The following is a 12,719-nucleotide window of genomic DNA, read 5'->3' as shown; positions in this document are numbered from 1 at the left end:
ACAGTCACAGGCTCAGAGTATAAAATGTGACAGATATCAGGTAAATAACTTACTTATTTCTAGAAACAAACCACCCACATATCCCACATGAAGTATAATGATACTTAATAGAGGAGAATGTCTAGTAATATAAAATATTAATTCACTGAAATTTTATTCATGTATTGAATTCATAAGTAATAACCCCCCCCCAAAATGTTGTTACTTAAGTACAACAAAATCAGGAAGACCTGATTCCAGAAGAAAACTTGTTTCTATAAAGATCTGTGTAAAACAAGAAATGCCTTCTATTTGCCCAAAGGCAGTAAATGCACACTTTCTCCCCAGTATCTATCCACTAAAGGGTAACTTTGCCAGAACCAGATACACCGATCTTCGGGATCATACAGAGAATGCAACTGTGCTTTCCTCTCTATTTTACTTGAAAATCTTCTAAGCAAGTACGAACTGAAACTAAATGAAATATAAAATGGTTTATAGAACCTCCGCCCCAAATATTTTAAGCTTGAATCCTGGCAACTAATAGAATTCTATGCATTTTAATCACAAGATTGCATATTTACACATATTTACTGCATTAACTATTTAGCGTTTATGACTACAATACTTTATCACATTTACCAGGGCTTGCTCTAAACTATACTGTGAAAAAGACAAACTCCTCACCAGTCCTACTCCACACAGACACCACACCTCAAGGTCATATGCAGGCATTTAGTGCCTTCTTGCACTCTTCCCCCTGCATCCTCGGACGATTCAGGTAAAGATAATCTCCCCAGAGTGCTCAGCCATTCTAATTTCACCATTCCATCTCCCGTACCTCTCAGGTTTATTGTCCATTAGAAAAATTATAAATTGAACTGAGTTAATGTAATTATAGATGCTGTTAATAAATCCTAACATTTCAATGCATTAATCCTCAAAGGAAATATATTCAGAAGTTAATATCTGTCCTGAAGAGAAAAACTACTGTGACATGTGGGGCCACACAAAGACTATATTTGGGTAAGTCAAGCCATCTCTGATTTTATTCCATTTACTAAATGAAATAACATAAAATTTGTACTTAAATGTACTTAAATATTTTTCCATCGTGACTGAACCGCTCTTGAGATTTGTAGAGAGGTGAGCTTTTCTGCTAGAGGGCAAGTTTCCGAGTTCGGGCCAATATAGCTCCACATATAACCCCACTGGACGTAACTCAGTCTACATATTTAGATGCACAACATGTTGAATTAAACCACCAAAACATAATTTTACATGGGAAAGCTAAGCATAATGCTAGTCAAATGACGGAGTTAAGTGTTTATCAACAGCTCTACTGCCCACACGTCCAGTGACCTCTGTTCAGTCAACCAAGATTCGAGAAGCCTCTCCTCCACTGTTTCCAAGCCAAGTAACACGATTCCTACACAACACAAACAAACACACACGCACACCTCTACCAAGCATCTCCATTCAAACAAGAACGCACATAGCAAAAATGCTACTAGTTATCCAATTTTCACTTATTAGCTAAAAAAGATTAGAATCTGAAGCAAACAAGTTATTGATAAATTTATCCACTGGCAAATATCCCATTTTCATCTATATTTATTGTATACAAGCAATGTTTACTTATTAAACACAACTGGCTTATATTGAAAATAATTACTTCTGCTCTAATTTTCCAGAGTGAAAATAGAGTATAATGTAATAACCTGTGTTCATAGGCCATGCTATTTTTCTCTCTTTTGTCCTTTTTAATCCTTACCTATGGATATGTTTTCTTCATTTTAGAGAGAGAGGAAGGGAAACAGAGTGAGAGCGAGAGAGAGAGAGACAGACAGACAGACATTTATCGGTTGCCTCCTGTATGTGCCCCGATGGGGGACCAAACCCACCATCTAGGTATGTGCCCTGACTGGGAACAGAACCCACAACCTTTTCGTGTATGGGACGAAGTTCCAACCAATTGAGCCACCCAGCCAGGGCCTCTTGTTCTTTTTAATGTAAATGAAAAATCATTGAAATGTCTTTGGTTATGATTATTAAAGAACTAAGTAACAAAATCTCATTTTCCCATGCCTAGGTTCAACAAATAAAAAGTTAGTGAATTACGACTCAAAAGTATGGTTAGAAATTAATTTGTAAATGATAATTGTATTCAAACAATACAGGGCATGATATATTAGTCTGTAAAATGGCAAAACTAAACATTAATTTGTACAACAATGAGAACAAATGGTATAATAAACAACCACTTAATGATTCTTTATTGTTTTCTGAAGAAAAGGATTTTATTCCCCCACAATCCTGTATTTAAGTACATTTTATATCCATATACACTGAAAGAACCTTTCTACACTAACCTAAAATTTTCTTGGACACTTTGTGTCTTAAGTGATAGCAAAAAGTTATAAGTACCAGTCAATTACATTTTGTTGCAGAAATCACTTCAATATTTCATGTTTCTCTAATGTGCAGCTTTGATGGAATTACCTGCATGATCACAGTCAAAAATCTTATTTCCATAAAGAACCATTACTGCATGACTACTCTGCCATGCAAAATATGCTAGAATTTCAATTAAATTTTATGTAAATCATATTTATATTACTTCATCATAGTAGCTTTTAGAGGTACACACCAAAATCAACAACATTTTTACATACAAAACTTAAAAAAGGATGTCTTTCTCTTAATGTTTAAGATGTGAATGGTTGAAGATTTTTCAATTATTCCTTAATTTAAATGGTTTCTCCAAAAGGCATAACTTCCAAATGCCAATGCAGAGTTAAAGATTTTGGTATTCTCAAAGTTACTAATACTTTACAGACACCTTTTCTTAAGAATAATAAAGTATGATACAGATACATAATAAGCCTTAAAAAATACCTGAGAGGTCTTGCCTGGGGATTGCCTGCTTCTACATATGGATGTAAATAATCCTTTATGTAGAGATCAGCAGCACTATTAGAATGGGTGCAAATGAGAATCCTGCTGAAATAAATGGTGCAAATAAAAAGAATGATAAAACACAAAACTATTCAAGCAGTATAATACCAAAAAAAAAAAAGCAGTGGCCATCTTAACATACATTTTCCTCAACCTACTCAGTAACCTCTATCATATTATTAAATAATGCTTTTAGTAAATTATATTACTCTTTATTCTATAAAGGAAATAAGATCCCTAAAATTATTACTAACAGATAAATGAAATTACATTTAAAAAAATCCAACTCTTTGGCTCTAACATATATCACAATTCCTTAACAGACTTGGAGTTTTGCTGGCTATTTAAAAGCTATCATTCTCTATGTTGTCAACTTTTTAAAACAGTTGTTTTAAGAGAATTCAAATTTTAGTGCTTTGGGTTTTGAGTATGGGTCTTGTTCTCTATATTTTTAAAACTTTTCACAACCTGGATGAACACCGTCTTGTGAGCCCTCCCTCTGTACCCACAAGGATGAAGGCCATGCCCTACTGACGAGACCGGGCATGCAGACCACCACCTCACCTCGTCTCCTGCTGCTGGAGCATGTGCTTTACAGCCTGGGCCAGCGTGAATGTTTTGCCTGTTCCGTACGGCCCAATGATGAGAACAGGAGGCAGCTGTATTGAAAGTGGGGTTGTAATGGCCAGAACAGCCTCTTTCTGTTTTGCATTTAGTCGAGGATCCAACTGTTCATCCCACTGTCTATAGAAAGTAAAAATTTAAGCTATTTTAAACAAAGGCATCTTATTAATAAACAGAGCACACCATATAAGTATCATGGATTTCACTGAACCATTAAAAATACTGAAATACCATCTATAAAAATAAAAGCTTATTCTAAAACTACTTTTTAGAAAATTACCCAACAGAGTTGGTATAAAATATTTTACTATGTGCAAAAAGAGTTTGATAAGTAACCTAAAGACATCACACACTGTTAGTCTAGCTTCTGCCATGTCTATATACAGTAATGACAATGTCTCTAAAATGTAGTTTCCCCCTGCAACATAAAAGCATCAGATGACTCTTTTTCTGGTAATAATGAAGTACCAGTTTCTTTGCATAGCAAATAAAATGCAAAAGAGAAACTGATTTCCAAATTCTAATCCACTGAAAGATCTCTTTGTAAAGTTGAAAATATGGAAGAAAGAAAAAATTTGTCCCTGGTTAAGAGAAATCAAACTTTACAAAGCTCTTAATTTAGAAAATAGCAGTTTTTCTTAAAGGTCAAACAACATGAAATGTTTTCTAATATTTTCACACACACAAATAATATTCATGTCACATTTTTCAGGGTACAGAACACCTGTCATGGCAGCACAAATGGCTGCTGTAATTGGATCCAGCTTCTCGGGGTCCCTTCTATGACTTGGCTAAGTTTTGAAGACTTAAATGGACAGCAGATGCTGAAAGGGATCAAACCAAGTGGAGAATCAACCGCATTCTTTCTCACAACTACAATTAAAATACTAAATATCGCAACAACTATGGTAAAAATGATAGAGATGTGAACCAAAATAAAAAGGGTGTGTAAAGAGATATAAAAAACTTGCAAAGTGTCTACAAAATAACCCTAAAATAGAAGGACATGGTATAGTGAAAATTCCTTTTCTATGAGGTTGTGCTCTACTTACATCAGAAGGTAGTTACTTATGGGAAATCTTAACACTCTCAGTTTTAAAAAATTATTATAATTTGAAATGAACAAAATTCTCCACAAAAAAGTAAAACTTTAAAAAACAAACATTGATCACATACATATGCCATTGCCTATTTTTCAGAAATTTGAAATTTTCTAAGTAAAAAACAAAAGGACTCTGACCAATGGCACCAGACATCCTGGAAGCCGTTCACTAAAACAAGCATTTACTCCAACGAGTTAAGCACTAACCTTACTCACAAGCCTGCCAGTCCCCAGCAGGTTTCACCTTCTGCACAGGAGGAAGCTGCTTTAGGCGACTGCTAAGTTCACATCTAACAGAGGGAGCAGGCACTATGGAATGGTTACCCCCAAATCATCCACAGCACCCTTTCTGCCTTTCCTCTGCTAAGCTGTAACACTCCATTGCCCGGCCTCCTCTGCAGGAGAACTAAGTCTGGTCAATAAGATGTAGAAGGAAGTTCCTCAGAAGGGCTCCTATACCCAATGAAACAAAAACAAAGCCTCACCAGGAAAAAGCACTCTCTGTTGCTTTGCCTCTTCCTTCATCTGGCTGAAATGAGCTCAGGGTAAATAAAACTGCAGCAGCCACCTTATAACCACGAGGCAACGGGCATCAAGAAAACCAACAGGCTGTGCATGGCAGAGAGGAGGGGAAAACCGAGGTCCTGATGGCACTACTGAGCCCCCCTGCACCAGCCGTGGACCACCTACCCGTGGGCCTCTATCTCTAGATGTTGAAGCCACACTTGGGTCAATAAACTGTTCCTTGTATCAATACCTGATTACTACGATTCCATGACCCCTGACTTCACAGTTCCTTCCTCTGTGCAGGGAAATAGTGACACCTGCATCAGATGATTATTGTAAAGATCAAATGAGGTAACGTGCACAGGCTATTTAGTGCTCAGTTACTGTTTGCTCCGCTTATTATATTTTCTGAGGGTTTCAGAAAAATGAGATACAACCTGAGCAGTATAATTCAAAAAAACAAGAAAAAGGCTTAAAAACAAACTCTAATCTTTCAAATTCGAGGACCTGAATGAACTTATTAATGAAGAGACATTAGACTATATATAAAAGTATAAATCTAAGAGGTTAATGACAGATTTAGGAGTTTAATTCTAAAATATGTCAATATTTCTTTATTTACAGAGCTAATTCTACTTCTCAATTGTTCCAGTGTAAATAAATGCTTCAGAGTAGTACAGGAATTTTAACAATGTTGGTCTACTCTATAGTTTCTGGTCACGAATGATGAATATTCATAGAATGCCAAAGAGTAAAACATGTCTTTATTTATTGTGCCACCTACTAAATAAAGAAGATTTATGATATACATGCTGATAAGTCATTTGATTTTCACAATTTAAAACAGTATAAAGTGTCTTCAAGTTTTTTCTCAATAAGTGTTATTTTATTCCCTAAACCAAATTAATTCAAAAATTCTTTTTTTCTTGGTTTAATGCATTGTTATAATTAATTCATACACCACATGCCCAAGAATAATTTCCCAACTTCATTTATCTATCTTTATTCTATCTTATTCCAGAAAAGACTTTAAATGGCTAATGATTTCTCAGTATGTTCTCAGATGCAGGTGCATTTGATTATTATTTTTAAGTATGTAAGTACACTCATATAAATATACTTATAGTGTAAGTATAGTATGAATCTGTTCCTGCTTAAAAGTTTTCTGCTACTTGAAGTTTTCTTAGTTAACTTTTGCAATTGACACCTGCAGTTAGGGGTATTTGAATACATTGTTATATACTACATAAATACTTATATAATACTATTCAAGTATTTACTTGATATGCTGGCATGGCCTAATACTGGCATGGCCTCACACTTAAAATCCTAATTTCATCTTCTTCTTCTTTTTTAAAAAATATTTTTTAAATTTATTTTTAGAGAGAGGGGACGGGAAGGAAAAAGAGTGGGAGAGAAACATCAATGCGTGGTTGCCTCTCATGTGTCCCCTACTGGGGACCTGGCTTGCAACCTAGGCATGTACCCTGACTGGGAATCGAACCGGTGACCATTTGCTTCACAGGCCCGTGCTCAATCCACTGAGCTACACCAGCCAGGGCTCTTCTTTTTTTTTAAAGATATTATTTGTTTATTTTCAGAGAGAGGAGAAGGGAAGGAGAAAGAGAGGGAGAGAAACATCAATCGTTTGCCTCTTGCATGCCCCCAGCTGGGGACCTGGCCTGCAACCCAAACATGTGCCCTGACTGGGAATCAAAAAGGTGACCTTTTGGTTCGAGGGTCAGCGCCCAATCCACTGCGCCATACCAGCCAGGGCCTGAAACCTTAATTTCTTCTTAAATTAAAATTCAGATTAATTTAAACGTGTTATATATTAATAATGTGCAAAGTCCTTTTGGAGATTCAAAGATAAATATAATGTAGTCTCTTTAAAAAGTTCAGTGGGAGCCCTGGCTGGTGTGGCTCAGTGGATTGAGTGCCAGCTGGTTCAAATCCAAGTCTAGGGCACATGCCTGGATTGCCAGCCAGGTCCGGGCCAGGTCCACTCAGTGTGGCACTGGCTGGGTAGCTCAGTTGGTTAGAGCGCTGTCCCAATATGCCATGGTTGCAGTTTCCATCCCTGGTCAGGGCACATACAAAAATCAACCAATGAATGCATAAATAAGTTGAACAACAAATAGATGTCTCTCTCTCTTCCTAAAATCAATAAAGATTTTAAAATAAAAAAAGTTTTAAAAAAAAGTTTTCAAAAGCAGTGGGTACTAGACTTATCTGGAGATCACTTCTTAAGTTATATAAATGGCTAACCACTATGCTATACCCCTGAAACTAATATAACATTGAATTCCAACTGTAATTGAAAATTTTTAAAGTAATAAAAATTTTTTAAAGTTCAGAATCTAATGAGAACAGCAGAAATGTACACAACTGACAGAAATTAATTTGAGAGAAATTATGCTTACAAACAAAATTGACTGAACCTAGCACATAGCTGGCACTCAATAAATATTTGTTAAAATAATGAATAAAGTATCTCTTTCAAGTAATAAATAAAGACTTATCTACTTGAAAGAGAAGAGTATTTTACTAGGCTAAATCTTGAAAGACAGATTTTCAATAAATCAATATTGAGCAAAGATTATTTCAGGGAGCAAATGTCACATGTGAGAAGACAGGGCTGGGGAGCAGAAACGTGGAATTTAACGGGTGTAAAGTTTCAGTTCTGCAAGATGAAAAATTTCTGCAGACTGACTGCACAACAATGTGAGCATACTACTTAACACTACTGAACCGTACACTTAAAAATTACTAAGATGTAGATGTAACGCTATACAGATTTTACCAGAACTTAAAAATTTTTCATTTTTTAAAAGATGAGGTATCAAATAATTGTAGGGCAAATTAAACAAATGTCAAGGTAACTCAGTATGACTAGAGCATGGGGATTTAGAAGGAAAAAGAAGGTGTCAAGTAGATGAAAGTAAAAGAAACTGAGAAGATACTGTTGGAAATTGCAGTCAATGAGACCACATAATTAAGTTTGGTACCAGGCTGCTCAGGCTTTACCTGCATATCCAGAGGAAGCCTTCAGAGGTTATAAGCAGTGACATGAAATGAGTATTTTAGCAGACTCACTCTGAAAGAAATACGAGGGCCGGCCCAGAGAAAAGAGAAAAGGACAGCAGGACCAGAGACCAACTAGAAAGGATTGAAATAGTCCCGTTCTAAATTAAGCACAGGCTGTTAGAATAAGAAAGGGAAAGATGCAGAAAAGCTGAATCAAATGACAACTGAAAAGATGTTCCTGGATTTTTACAATTAGTAGATCAGTGACTACTTTCGGGAGAGTGAGAAAGTGAAAAACAGAGATTCCAGAACGAATCAATAAGAATACTGGAAATATGTAGACTATTTATGCTAAAGATGCTGGCAGTGAAAAGAAAAATGGGGATAGAATAGTTAGAGTAAGTGAAAACAAGGGAGAAATTATTCGGTGCTGGGAGGCATATTTTGTCTTGTTCTGTTTTTAGGATCAGAAGAAATGAAATGTGAGGAGACGAGATATATGCCGCCTCTGGGCCTGTCCCATTAACATTTCCTACAGGATGCTCCTTGCTCATTCTTCCTCCCAGCTGGACGCCAACACTCAGGGTGGCCTTGGAAACCACTTATTGAAGATACCGGAGCCCCCATCAGAGATGGAAGAGAACCACCCTACCATGACTTGACTGACACAAGTGATAAATAAATAAGCTAATATTGTATAGAGCAACTGAGATTTATAAAAAGAAAAAAGATTGGAGTACACTGAGCAGGGGCAGAAACCAAGAAGATAAAACCCAGTGAAAAGGGTCAAAAGAAATATGTAGTCATGCAGGCATCACTGCTCTTATTCTGGAAACACAGAAGTATCGTATTTAATTATACTGTGCAAAGACGAGCCAATTAGAATTTAGCAGAAAAATATTTACACAACCATTAACTTAAGAATAGTTTCTGGGCCCTGGCTGGCGTAGCTCAGTGGATTGAGCACAGGCCTGTGAACCACAGGATCGCAATTCGATTCCCAGTCAGGGCACATGGCTGGGTTGCAGGCCAGTTCCCTGCAGGCCAACTCCCAGCAGGGGACGCACGAAAGGCAACCATACATTGATGTCTCTCTCCCTCTCTTCTTCCCCTCTAAAGATAAATAAATAAATAAAATTTAAAAAAAATAGTTTCTGGGACATGAACTAAAGGGGGGTAATGTGGATGGGAGGGGTGTGCAGGGTGGAGGGGAATGAAGGGAGGGAAATAGGACAAGTGTAATGGCATAATCAGTAAAATATAGTAGAAAAAATAGTTTCTGAAGTGATATCGTCTATAATCCTTTCTCCATTGTGCTAAATTATAAAAAGTCTTCTATATTCAAAAATTAGTTGAAATTAACTATTTAAAACATTGTAGAAAGGCCCTAATTTCCCCATTCAATTTCTACTCAGAAATATTCCTAAATTGCTTGGCACCATATGAACTTACGGCTGTTGAAAAAAGCAAGAGAATTCATTTAGACTCCGAGAAAAAGTAAATAGATGATGAACCTCAAATATTTCATTCTAAGGGTTCTTACTCTCATTTCTCAACTAATACAATGTCTCCTAAAGAAGAGAGCAACTTTGTTACAAAAGCATGCCTGAGTTATTTGATACAGATATCTAACATTAACATAACTTCCTTTAATGAGACATTTTTTCATACCTGTTGGGACTCCAAGGTATGGTTGGAGTCATAGTGATGTCTGGAAATAAAATCCCATTGTCCTTGATCCTGTCTAGTGCATAATGCATTTCACAGAGGGGTAATCGATTTAATTGAAACTGAAGTTCAACCTGAAACACAAGATAAAAACAAATGTTTTTAAAGCACCAAAGTAAATACCTGCACTTGCAGCTCACCAGAATACTCTGTGGAGACAATCTTTTAGGGGAGACCAAATTTAGAGATTCTTTTAAAGTACAATTATATTCCAATAATAATTATGATGGCTAATATTTGCTCAGTTTACTTAGTGTCAGGCACTATATAATAAACACTTTACACAGATTATCTCATTTAACAGTGCCAATGATGTATATGCTATTATTAACCTCATTTTATACCTAAAGAAACTGAGGACTTGCAAATTAACCTCTAGAAAACAATTATTTGATTATAGCATTCTATGAAGAATACATTTGACACAATCAGCAGAACATATGTGAAATATCATCTGTCAAGTGACAAAAACCAACCCTAAGACACTATCAATTTGCTATGAATAAATCATGTTCACCATTTTATGGCTAAAAAGAAAAAAAGATTAGCTTTCCAGTTAAATACGGCAGACTGAACACAAAGTTCACCTAAGAATCCACAAAGAGAACAGGAACAGAGACAACTTCAGATGAGAACTGTCTAGGATGTAATTTAGTTTCTTATCATCTGTTCTCCCATCGCTGATTTAAAACTCTAATCAGAAAGCCTGACTCTATAAAAATGGAACATTTCAGATGTTACTTAGGTGAAAGAGACTCTATTTTCTCTGAAAGTTACCAGCAGTCCAGTCCCCGCCCCCATCCCTGTAACACTCAGGGCTCTGTCAGAAGGGGAACCAAACCAGAAGAGTGCCGGCTGATAAGGAGACTAATGCCACACTTAACCCACCTGTGTGTCATGATCAGGCCGAAGGTTAAGTTCTTCACAGCATTCCCTGGATATCCTTAAAAATATATATTCTTTTGTTTTTTCTTCAATAGTAGCTTCATAAACCTTCTCTTTGGTTCCCTGGGTCTGTGCTAACTTCTCTTTAGGAACTGGTAATAAATAAACAGCATTGACTTTGGTCATCACCAGCCGTCCAGCCAAAGTATCTTCAGAAAGGGTTTCAGTAAGCTTAAAGCGACCAAAAAGCTGTCCATTCTGAGCATACTTTGCACCTCCAGAAACTCCAGTGAGCATGAAGCTTGCTAGAATCTGCAACTGCACCTTAAGGTTGAACCTAAATCAGAAGTAGAAAATGAATTTCAATGTTTTACACAAAAAACTTAAAAACAAGAATAAAAGAAAATAATAAATCAAATATAAACATACAAAAAACTTAAACTTCAATATCAATTCCACTCCACTGAGCTAGAAACTACATACCCTCAGTCTGCCTTTAATACAAGCTGGGGGGAAAAAAACCCCTCATATCCAGTAACAAGATCCATGCTAAATTGTGTTAAAAAATACACACACTTTCAAGAGTATGAGCATTTAAAATGAGGCCAAGTACAATTTTTTTAGTACAATGAATTATTACACACAATTAGTATGAAAGTGTTTGACCACACCATTGGGAAAAATAAGACTTTATAGTTACCTTGAAGGAAATGCATTGCAATAAAACTACAATGGACTTTTATTAAACTGATACTCTCCAAGTAGATTTTACCAAAAAATTCTAACCGTAAAATTTCTTTTTCAATACCATTGATGAACAACATCCAAAATAAATGTCCGTTTATGGCTACACTGAGGCAGATCTCATGTACAAATTAGAGAGAATATGTGTGTGAAAGGAGCACAAAGAATCAAGATCAATTTACACACAGTCAAGTAATATAAAGCCAAAGGCAAATTTAAACTAACTGACAGCTCTTCTCCTTTGGAATTGTAAAATGGTGCTAAGACAGAAGACAATGTGGTAAGAATAAGAATATTTTGTATTTTCTCTTGGAAGGTTTAAACATTTTTTTAATCATCAACCGAGGACATTTTTTTCATTGCTTTCAGAGACAGAAAGAGAAAGAGAGAGAGAGAGAGATCAACCTGGTTGTCCTCTCCTATACACCCTGACCAGGGAATGAACCTGCAACCAGAGCAAGTGTCCTGACAGGGAATCGAACTTGAGACCTTTCTGTTTATGGGCAGGTCAGAAGGTTTAAACATATTTGAATGAAAATATTAAATTGCTTTAATATCTATATACCTGCTTGTAGAAAAAGGCAACTTTTTTTAAAAATCCTCACCCAAGGGTATGTTTATTGATTTAGAGAGGAAAGAAAAGGGAAGGGGAGTTGGGAGGAGAGAGAGAGAAAGAGACATCAATGTGATAAAGAAACATAGACTGGGTGCCTCCCATCCATTCCCCAACCAGGGATTGAACCAGCAACCTAGGTATGTGCCCTGCCTGCAAATCTTTGGGTACATGGGACAATGCCCCAACCAACTGAGTCCTGGCCAGAGCAGGAAAAGAATGCATTTTAATGGTATTAATGAATTGTTTTCTTTTCAGATCATCTTTTATATACATAATGTCAAGAACGTCATAATTTCTTAGAAAAAGAAAAAAACCCTTTTTCATACATCTTTCTCCCTTAAAGGATTACAAACCTTTAGGAAACAAGAAAATCTGTTGGCTCAGTAGTGATTAGCCTAGAACCTAACACTTTGAAACCAAAGTAAATTTTGTTCATTAAATAATTTTACATGTTTATAATAATCTGAATTTTTTTCCAGGTACCATATTTTCATTTCAACTACTTAACATTATTCTTCAACAAATTTGTGAAATCCTATAATATTTTTC

At 36.0% G+C, this 12,719-nt stretch overlaps 1 protein-coding gene across 5 annotated transcripts in view; it reads right to left on the bottom strand.

The window, feature by feature from the left end:
• The window catches only part of HELZ (helicase with zinc finger), a 154,331-nt gene that overhangs the window by 71,933 nt on the left and 69,679 nt on the right, over positions 1 to 12,719 (bottom strand). For 4 of the 5 annotated variants that reach the window (XM_037070179.1, XM_037070180.1, XM_037070182.1 and 1 more), the window contains 4 exons: positions 10,814 to 11,147; positions 9,869 to 9,999; positions 3,502 to 3,681; positions 2,878 to 2,982 (listed from right to left, as the gene is read on the bottom strand). In XM_037070179.1, the coding sequence (XP_036926074.1) occupies positions 2,878 to 2,982; positions 3,502 to 3,681; positions 9,869 to 9,999; positions 10,814 to 11,147 (750 nt within the window). The remainder of the gene's footprint in view (positions 1 to 2,877; positions 2,983 to 3,501; positions 3,682 to 9,868; positions 10,000 to 10,813; positions 11,148 to 12,719) is intronic. The other variant, XM_037070181.1, reaches the window with a different exon arrangement.

This window comes from Sturnira hondurensis, unplaced genomic scaffold (assembly GCF_014824575.4).
Source record: "Sturnira hondurensis isolate 20B ecotype Veracruz unplaced genomic scaffold, ASM1482457v3 Scaffold0018728, whole genome shotgun sequence".
In the NCBI taxonomy this organism is placed as follows: domain Eukaryota; kingdom Metazoa; phylum Chordata; class Mammalia; order Chiroptera; family Phyllostomidae; genus Sturnira; species Sturnira hondurensis.
This window is presented reverse-complemented; position numbering and strand designations above follow the sequence as displayed.